Source organism: Notothenia coriiceps, unplaced genomic scaffold (genome assembly GCF_000735185.1).
Source record: "Notothenia coriiceps isolate Sejong01 unplaced genomic scaffold, NC01 NC01_scaffold00019372, whole genome shotgun sequence".
NCBI lineage: Eukaryota > Metazoa > Chordata > Actinopteri > Perciformes > Nototheniidae > Notothenia > Notothenia coriiceps.
The window spans coordinates 1-10,373 of NW_011352073.1; the positions used below are offsets into that span (position 1 = coordinate 1).

The following is a 10,373-nucleotide window of genomic DNA, read 5'->3' on the forward strand; positions in this document are numbered from 1 at the left end:
TACTAGTACTACTACTACACACACACACACACACACACACACACACACACACACACACACACACACACACACACACACACACACACACACACACACACACACACACACACACACACACACACACACACACACACACACACACACACACACACACACACACACACACACACACTTTTTTGATGCAGATACATTTCAAAATGATATTTATTATCTGTTAAAAATCATTGGAAATCGATTCCTTGCTACCAACGTCGCCTCTGCACGTAATTTAACATTTAATGAGTTGTATCATCACATTAGTTTATATGTGAAAACATTTAAATTAGTTGAATATATTAAAACATTCAATATCCAAACATAGGTGTTGCAAAATGTGTGTTTTTTTTCTACAAGGGCCAAAATGCAGCTAAACATCATGATGATTATCTCTTTCTCACCTTACCTTTCTTACTGTTGTGGTTTAAAGGCCAAAGATTCTTAAAACAGGTTTAAATATCCTAATTCTGGGAATTGAAAAGTGGTTTAAAGGTCAAAGATGGGTTCGGGTAACAGTAAGACAGGGGAAATGTGTTGTCTGGGGATGCAAAATGGATGAAAGAGAAGGATGAGAGGAATATCAAAATAACTATAATTTCACAGGAAGACTAGGGGTAGAGGAATGAGAGAATTTGGTTAGTGATATTGCCAAATATCTGGAACAAACTACCAGAAACCTGCAGGTCCGCTGCAACACTTACTACTTTTAAATCCAGGCTGAAAACATTTCTTTTTGCCGCTGCTTTTAATTGAACTATTCACATCTTACGCTGCACTGTAACTTTGATTCATGTACCTGTGTTATTCATGTTTTATTATCTTTGCTTTTTAATGTTTCTAATGTGTTTTATGCTCTTTCCGACTCTGTTGCTGAGAAGCTCATTCATTGTTTCATTACCTCACGCCTGGACTATTGTAACGGACTCCTGTCCGGGGTTCCCAGCAAAACCCTGGACAGGCTCCAGTACATACAGAACTCAGCTGCCAGGGTTCTCACACGCACCAAGCCCTGGCAGCACATCACCCCCACTCTCTTCAACCTCCACTGGCTCCCGGTCAAGTCCCGCATCGCCTACAAACTCCTCCTCCTCACCTACAAGTCCCTCCATGCCCTCTCCCCTCAGTACCTCACAGATCTCCTCCACCCATACATCCCGTCCCGCACCCTTCGATCCTCAGACTCCGGCCTGCTCTCCATTCCCCATTCACGCCTCCGCACCTTCGGGGACCGTGCCTTCAGTGTCGCTGCCCCCACCCTCTGGAACTCCCTCCCTGCAGAAATCCGCAACGCCCCTTCTCTCAACATCTTCAAATCAACCCTTAAAACTCATCTGTTCAACATCGCCTTCCAACAATAACTCACTCCCCCCCCCCACTTACACTTCCATTTCTGCCCCCTGTTTTATGTTTATGTTTTGTATGTTTTATGTCTTGTCCTTGTATGTTTCTAGCGACCTTGAGGTTATGAAAGGCACTTTGTTGAAAAGTGCTATATAAATAAACTTGCCTTGTTGTCTATCAGGTCTTCTGATCTGGGGGATGTTCCAGAAAATGACTTGGAGGATGCAGATGAACCTTTGTTGGCTGATTCCCCAGAACCACCTATGCCGGTTGAACCAGAAGAAACAACTAGTGAGGATAGCCAGCCAGGCACACTACACCCAGAGCAGGCCCTGCCCCATATCTTCAAGGTGAGCCCGTCATAGCTGAGTTGCCTCATCTTTTTCAAATAGGATAAGATAAGACAAACATTTATTAATGCATGTGGGGAAATTCAGGTGTCACAGCAGCACCTAGACTTAGAGTGAAACACAGGATAAGATAGGTTCTCAAGTATAATGAGAGTAAAACATGTAAATGACAGTTAAATAAATATCACAACAATAGGATTAAATAAAACAAGTACATTTACAGATATGAAAAAAGAAAATTAAGAATATAGGTCGTTCATCATGGATAATATGGGGGGGGGCGTTCCTACAGTATTTGTTTAAATAACTTTTACTATTCATGTTTATAACATTATAAACAAACATAAAAAAAGTTAGCTAATTCTGTGTGGTTTGGGTAATTAGGTGTTTTTTTTGTATAAAAAAACAAGCTTGTTGATATATCATAAAAATGTAATGGTTGCACCCCCTTAATACGGCCAACGAGACGCCGACATAATATCTGAGACAAAATGTTAACTTGTGTTTCTGTTCTACCTTCTCTCTGTCTGCAGAGTATCCAGAATGTTTTGACATTGCTCCCTTTTAAAGACCTCTTAACATTTAAGACGTGGTTTTACCAGTGGGAACGAGACCTTACCCAGAAACAAGCGATGGAGGGGGACCTTCTTGATTTTGTGGACATGATCCTGGAGAAACTCGGTATCTAAACACATCTATTGAACATTAATTGTGAATGGTACTGTACAGATGGAGCTTAAAATGGAGAGGGACACACTTTGACTGTTGAGATAGCAGCTTTAGACTAAACACTTTGTGACCTTTATTGTTAAGGAAAAATAGAATTTAGCTTTAAGACTTGAATAGTTATCCTTTCATTTACAGTCAAATGCAATGTTAAGGAATAATTGACGAGCCTTATGGAGAGGACAGGGTCTTATAGTGGTTGCTTACCAGTTTTCTTTTTGATTAAATTCTGTTTCACAGGACAGGATCGTTCCCTGTCGCATACAATACAAACCCTGAAAAGCATCGGCAAGACAGAAGAGGCAGACACACTACGTGTTACGTGTAAAAGAGGCAAGTATGACTTTTGATGGAGGATTAAAGGCTTATAGGCAACAGTTTCAAGAGAACAGTACAAATGTAAATAATCTGATTGGCTGCAGCGTGTGCATTATCAGGACGTCCTGCAGCAAATCAGACACAAGCATTTGATCCTTTATGTTGTTCCATTGAAACAATATGCAACATTTTCAAAATGAATGTGCTGGTTACATTGTAAAAGCCTTAATAATAAAATGTGTAACCACCTCTGTTTAAAATGCAGCTTTTTGACAAGCTAACATTTAAATAGAACAACAAGCTATTTTGTCATTTCCACCATCTGAAGACCACAGGATTTTGACTGTAACACACAATGCTGAAGTACTACCTTTCTCAAATGTGATATGTGTTATCACCGCTTACACCTTCCAAACCAAACGTCGTTTTCTTACTTTCCACTTTGTCTTTCTGCACTGACAGCGCTGGTCCGTTTTCAACTGCAGCAGGAATTGTCCAGAAAACACAAATATATCCACGAGGGGGTTGTTCAAGCTGGAAAGCAGAATTTATTCGAATCCATCTACGTAGAGCCCCAGATTTCCACCTGTGGTTATGGAGGAGTTGACCCCTCCCATGAATTCCGACCCCATCCACCAACCCACCTCAGGGTCCCCAGTCCCCACACCTTCGTCGGGCTGAACGATCTGTTGCGACTACAAAAGGAAGATGGTCAACCAGCGAGGACCGTGGTCACCACTGGCTTTGCAGGCATGGGCATGTCTGTGTCTAAGGCGAAATTCTGCCTGAATTGGGCAGAAATGCGTGCAAATAAGGTAAATCAACAAAAACAAGTTAGTTTTTTTGACCTATTTGTTGTGACTGACAACATTTTTTTGTCCACGTTTGCTCAGGATCTGCAGTTCGTTTTCAAGCTTTCTTTCCGGAATTTCTGGACCCTGCGACAAAATGAAAATCATATCGCAAAGACGATGTCCATCATGGATGTGTTGGAATATTATTATCCTGAGTGCAAAGACATGAAATACCTGGAGGACGAGGACTGTAAATTTGTCGTCGTAATGGACTCACTTGATTGTTACCGAGAACCTCTGGACTGGCTGGTAAGCCATCTGCACACCACAGCTAAAACCCATTCACAACTGTAACACAAAAAATGAGCGTTAAAAACCAACCGCCATCAAGTTTAAAATCTTTATATCACTTTACAGTTCTTGAAGGTGAGCTAATAATTAGTAAATAAAGCAGTTTGTATCGTAAGCAGTTGGCAAGTAAACAATCCAGGAGTGTTTTAAACGCTGCTTTCTGGTCTCCTTATCTGATGAATGACGAAGACTGATATATTTCTCCTATGTTTTCTGTACAGAATGCTCCAGTAATAAATGACAATGTCACCAAAGCAACTCCCGGCGTCCTGGTTGTGAATATCGTCCGAGGCACTGTGCTCCGTGGGGCTTGCGTTTGGATCCTGGGGAGACGGACTGCTATCTCCCAAATACCACCTCAGTTCATTGATGTCTTCACAGAGATACAGGGCTTCAGGTGTGTGTAGATGGACAGTGTGTTTGTGTTAGGTACAGACTCTAATCCAGGGGTGTCTATTTAAACTACGGCCCTGTGGCCAAATGCGGCCCGCAAATTCAAAAAAGTATAATGTAACAAATGAAACTTGTGCTTGTCTTATATTGTACTTCTTAAATATACATGTACAAATATATGACACAGTTCTGGAGACCATGTTAATAAGCCCACTTTAAATAAATAAGCCCACTTTAAATAAATTCAGTCAATTAAAGTTGGGAACATTTTCTAACAAATCTTAGCTGATAAGAAAAAAGGCCCAATTACTTATTTGCATAACAAGCTTGGAATATACCCTTCACATTTCCCCTTATTATAATCACTCTGAGGCTTCTGTTTTAAGGGATGAGCTGCCAACAGAACAAATGAAACCCCAGAGAGCTGTGATATAGGCTGTTCTTTTTCTAAAGCCATTTTCAAGTATCAAGCACACTATACCTAATTAATTTAGCTTACATATAACTGACCTTATGAGGCAATATACCTCACCTCTAGGGAGTGGCCCAGCCATTCGTATATTTGTCTGTATGTGGCTCTCTGTGAAAAACGTTTGGACACATCTGCTCTAATCATTTTCTTAAATTATATTTGCAGGTATTTTAAGTATCCTGTGTCGACTTATTTAGCCCATCCATTTATTAGTTTTGATTATGTACAGTTATACTATTTTTGTTGCAGTTCTAAACCATTTTGATCTTTTCTCCCCCTCTTTTCTCCAGTGATACGATGAAGGATGAATACCTGAGCAAGCGTTATGAAGACGCAGCGCTAGCAGCAAAGATCGTGGCGCATTATAAGCTCCTCCCGTCCCTCGTTATTCTCACCCGACAACCCTTCGTGTGCTGGATGGTGGCCACAATGTTCAAGCGCAGCTTCAAACGTCGGGGCTATGGGGAGAACCCCCCCAGGCTGACGCCGTTCTACATCAATGTTTTGGTCGTCCAGATGAATCGCAGGCTGGAGTTCTACTACGGAAAGGCGGAAAATGAACTGGTATATTTTTTTGTCTGTGTCTTTTTATGGTCTCAGTTAGATTAGTTATATTAACGTAACCCCCTTTGTTCGTGAAAATAGAACACCTAATTGCTAAGGGGTCAGGCATTTCCTGAATCTACTTTTGATTACTTTTTACATTTAACATTCAAGGATACAATATCATGAACACCTGTGCCATCTCTTTCATTTTGATTGGCGCTGATTTAAAATCAAACTCGAGCCTCCAACACCTGTATGGCAGTTTTAACAAAACAAACAATGCAGTTTGACTGACTTAATTAGTTCAAGCAGACAAAAGAGACATTTGCGGAGCAGCTAATAGCTAACCAAAACATCAGAATGTTTCACTTCGATGTCTCTTTTCCACTCAGAAATGGTCCCCTGAAGATAAACACGTGGCGACTAAGATCGGGAAGATGGCCTTCAAGATGCTGGAGAAGGACATCAGTGTGTTCTGTGAAGAGGACGTGAAGGAGTACGGTGTGAGCTTCACGGAGGTGACGTTGTTGTCCGGTCTGTGCACCGAGCTCCCTTCCTCAGATGGGAAGAAGTTCTGCTTCGTACACTTCAGCGTGCAGGTACAACTCTCCATCTTACAGCACCTGAGTATCATAAAACCTTATTTGAATTCTGTACTGGTATTATAAAACATGAAAAAAAAAAACATTCACAATTTAGTTAAAGGGGGTGTGTGGGAGAGAAACTGCCTCTGGAAAGAACTTTGGGATTTTAGCCTTTGCAAACCATTTACATGCGCTATTCGTACACAACAAATAAAAGGGAAGAGGAATATTTTTAAATACCAACAAATAACAGAACAATTAACAATGGGACACAGGATTAGAACTGAATCAAAACAACGTCTTCTCCCCTCCAGGAGTTCATGGCCGCTGTGTACGTCTTCACAATGTTTCGCGAAGAGTCCAAAAATGTTCTGGAGAGCATGTTGTTGCCGAGAGCCAAGTTCTTCGCATCCAAGGATCATACCAGATCAGTGGCCGGCGTCGTCCAGAGCGCCTTAACGCGGACCCTCAGCTCCCCGCTGGGCCACTACGACATGTTCCTGCGCTTTCTGTGCGGCTTGCTCGCCCCGGACTGCCACGACAATCAGCTGGCCGGTTTCCTGTTCCGCTACCACATGCCGAAGGTGGGGGGGCTGGACGAGACGCAGCGGCTGCTGCAGCAGGCAATAAAGACCGCTGAAGTTAAGAATCGAGACCGGGTGGGGAACTTAAAGGAGTGCCTTAGAGAAATGAGCCAGACAGATGATTGAGTCAGGGTTAAACTGCATCATGGAAATCAGTGTCACTTGGAATGGAAATGTGCTATATGGAAAAGATAGATACAAATACAGCCTGCACTGTTATATTCCATCATAGAATTCATGAGTGATCAAAGTGTGATGCTCAAAACAGTGAAAACATAAGTGATAAAGTGACTTGTTCAAGTTGGTGTAATTTTAGCTTTGATAATGTCATACAATGGACGTTGATGAGGATATCAAACAGTCTGAATCAACAGTGCAATGAACATGTTGTCCTATGCTTTCCGTTACATTGGAGTTGCGGCAAAACTACATTACGTTTGTCATGTCTTACAATCAGCACTAAGAGACTTCAAATCAGTCATTTTTAATTTAGTGTGCTTTTCTTTGAAACCATACGCATTGGAGGGAACAAGCAAGTAACTTTTGAAACAGGAGAATGTCATGAGATTTGAAACAGATGGGAGTTGTAGGTTATGGATGAAAGGTAATGGTATGGGTGAATAATTTATTCCTAAATTAGTCTGGATTGATATCATAGTATGTATGCATGTTTGTCTCGGGTGATTCTTGGTGCTTTTGTATTTGCTGAATTATAGATTCATTCTTCTGTTTACCTTTTCTACCATTAATCAACACAAAATCGAATATTATGGAATATCAGCTTTTATGTGCATTTGTTTATTGTTTTTATATTTATTGTTTTTATATGTTACCTGCTGACAAACATTTAAAGACCCACTAAATGCAATGAACTTTTGTCAGTGTATAAGATGTGTGTGTGTGTGTGTGGCTGTCTTCCCTCAATAAATATGATACAATAAGGTAAATGCCGATCATTGATAAAGGGAAAATGGATGACATTTTCTGAGCTCTTACTGTAATCATCTCCTAATGGATTTGTTCATACATTTTCTAAATATGATTTTTAGCATATTTTACATTGTTTTCCTGAGATCCTTTAACAACAGTGTTTGTATTTGGTTTCAGTCATCTTTTGTGTTTTACTCCACAATGGATTTATATTGGGGGGTGGCTATTGCTTTATTATAAAGAAAATAAAAAAACAAACATTGAGCATTGACTAAATGAATAAGAATGAAGACGCATCTCTTACATTTTAAGATTATAACCATAGACTGTATATATTAAGGTTATAACCAACCAACAAAAGCTGCAATACCGTTAATAGCCAGAGGAGGGCATCAGCTGCATTAGTTTCTAAAGCACTTACCTCAATGTAGGAATACAACAAAATACAATTTGGTAGCTTTCAGGGACCAGCAGCAGTAAAGAGCAACGGGGCATCACTTCACATGAATGGCAGATAACAAGCTGACAACACGGGTACACACATGGATTTGTATACATTCCTGAAGAAGGCGATGAAAAGATTGGCTTCTTGTAAGAATAGAGGATGCTGTAATGTAGTAAACTGTTTCTGTGACAGGCAGAGTTCAAATGTCATCACCTGTCTGCCATTTTGGACTTTCAGTACAACTCTGTTCCAGAAAGACAGAAGGCAGAAGGGAGTCTGTAAACATCATCCGGGAGTTCCTGTTTTCCACATGGAGTGAGTACACACACACCAGACACAATCGAACACATTGTGCTCTAATAAGTTGTAGCACAGTTTTAATGGTGTAGTAGTTCTAACCCTTCACGATTTGTTGTACAACTTAAATTGTATCTGCTTCCTAAAGGTGTTTGTTTGTCTGCAGCACAAAGTACTGGAGCTGCTGCCAAAAGAAACGGTCCCAGCAGGGCTGCACTACAGGACGTCGCCTCTGGAGGGAAAATACCCAGGTCAGAGAGGAAATACTCCAACTAAGAAAGATCAAAGTTTAAAAGCGTAGGGCAGACATTTTTCTTATGGTCAACACACTTTGAAACCAGCCAGAGAAATTAGCTCCAGTTCACTTCCAGTGTGCTGCACACAGTAATATTCATGTTTTAAGTTGGTGGTTTCCTGCTCAAACTTTCCTTTAGGAATACTTTTAATTAAATAATGAAAATGTGTTGTTTAACTTTTACCACACATCACTATTACTTATTAATTTCTATTAGGAGATTAAGCATTTTTCCTTCTGTCTTTGTCCCAGGGGGCGAGAGTCAAATTATCATCTCCATTACACCAAACCTCCTAACCTGGGTCAGCTATGTGGAGACTGTCAGCTCCAAGGTAAAACACACAGAAGCATGCAGACACGACAGCCTGCTCACACTCATCACATTCATTCACACACCACTTCTTACATCATCTACATAATACGTCCATATAAGTAACTCTGCATAACTCTGATTGTTGCCAGGTTCCCAGTTTGGTGTTTGAGTAAGATATATAGTTTGAATATAGGAGACCAATCGAAAGGTTGTGTGATCATCTTGCTTTATATTAATAGCAAGTTCTCAAAGAAAGGCAGCTTCCTGTATAAACAATTATTATTATTTATTATTACTTATTTGGGTGAAGTAAAAAAGCTCAACAAATTAAGTGGAAGAAACCTAAAATAAAGAGCTTAAAGATTAAGTAGGTTTTTTTCCTGCCTCCATGCAAATGATGGATTTATTTTATTATGCTCCCAATTCACAAAACATCAAATAGTTAAAAAATTATAATAACATAAAACACCAGAAAGTTGTACTCTGAAAATGGAACTCAGAGATTCACTGTATCACTGAACAGGCATTCCTGGAACTTGACATGTTCAGAAAACAGGGATTGTCCATCTCTGTGTTTCAGGGAGCGTATTTCCTCTCTTCAGAATCCGCTATTATAAAATCATTCATTTGCATATCACATGGCTTCAGATTGTCTGTGCCTGCATCATGCAGGTGGAGTTAGGGTCATGGCAGCAGCGTGAACGGTGAATGCTGCGATGCTGATTTGACGCTTGACGTCCTCCCAGGACTTCTGTTTATCAACTGAGTTCTGGATGTCAAACAATGCATCGTAGATTCCAGGGAAAGACTCCCCTGCATATTTATTGTGGCTGCTGGGAGCAAAAATCACATGTCTGAAAGAGAGAAGAGGGAATGTCAGTTGTGCAGGATGGCTCTTGTCTATTCAAGGCTGCAATATTCATCAGTCTTAATGCAAATATTTAAATGGAAAGTGTGATATGAGGCAAACAATCATAGCTCTTAAAAACTAAATGAAAAGGGTTTCAAACAGCAGCTTGAAATGTGTCGGATGTGAGGTACACTTGGCTTTAATGTAGGAGAAAATGTAAACCTAGAAGCGTAATGAGTAGACATTTGGGTACTGAAGTATTATTTGAATTATTTGAAGTATTAAAGTAACGTATTATGGCCGAAAGTATGATACAGTGTATTTCTGGTATATTCATTTTAATGTCACCTTATATAGAATGTGTGTTAAACTTGTGATTTCTGCATTGAGTGACTTCTGCCTAGCAGATACAGTCCTTGCAATTAACAGGGGAATTCCCTGATACATTTTCAGATAATGTAGTTAAAGTCTTGTTAAAGTTAATGATTCGTTTCCTGTAGACCCATAAAGAGGCCTTGGGAATTAGGCCACACAGTTTGCTTTTGTTTCTATTGCCATGTGGGTGCGTGAAAGATGCTTTAGGGCTGTTGCAGCAGCTAGAAGGGGATTGCTGCTCAAATTATAACTGTGTGTGTTTTATTTGATTTCTTGGTTTTATTATTTCATGTGTGGGTACTGAATGGCTACAAACATTGTGGAGAAATTAGCTTAAACATGTTTAATTACTCTGTATGAATTAGAAGGAGCA

General features: G+C 40.2%; 1 protein-coding gene and 1 long non-coding RNA gene across 2 annotated transcripts; one reads left to right on the forward strand and one right to left on the reverse strand.

Annotated features, from left to right (window-relative positions):
- The first annotated feature begins 1,536 nt into the window (after positions 1 to 1,536).
- On the forward strand, positions 1,537 to 7,444 carry LOC104952014 (protein NLRC3-like). The gene is made up of 9 exons (XM_010778772.1): positions 1,537 to 1,727; positions 2,261 to 2,408; positions 2,694 to 2,786; positions 3,234 to 3,586; positions 3,665 to 3,874; positions 4,138 to 4,313; positions 5,072 to 5,345; positions 5,720 to 5,926; positions 6,226 to 7,444. The coding sequence occupies exons 1-9, from the start codon at positions 1,641 to 1,643 to the stop codon at positions 6,619 to 6,621; spliced, it is 1,944 nt and encodes a 647-aa protein (XP_010777074.1). The 5' UTR covers positions 1,537 to 1,640; the 3' UTR covers positions 6,622 to 7,444.
- Positions 4,557 to 4,931, reverse strand: LOC104952013 (uncharacterized). The gene is made up of 2 exons (XR_799081.1): positions 4,805 to 4,931; positions 4,557 to 4,682 (listed from the first exon to the last, which is right to left on the reverse strand). It is a non-coding gene; the product is annotated as an uncharacterized lncRNA (long non-coding RNA).
- Positions 7,445 to 10,373: the final 2,929 nt, after the last annotated feature.

Coding starts and splice junctions, on each gene's coding strand:
- LOC104952014 (XM_010778772.1), top strand. CDS start 1,641: ATGCCGGTTGAACCAGAAGAAACAACTAGTGAGGATAGCCAGCCAGGC. Junction 2,409..2,693: donor CATGATCCTGGAGAAACTCG/GTATCTAAACAC, acceptor TCTGTTTCACAG/GACAGGATCGTTCCCTGTCG. Junction 3,587..3,664: donor CAGAAATGCGTGCAAATAAG/GTAAATCAACAA, acceptor ACGTTTGCTCAG/GATCTGCAGTTCGTTTTCAA.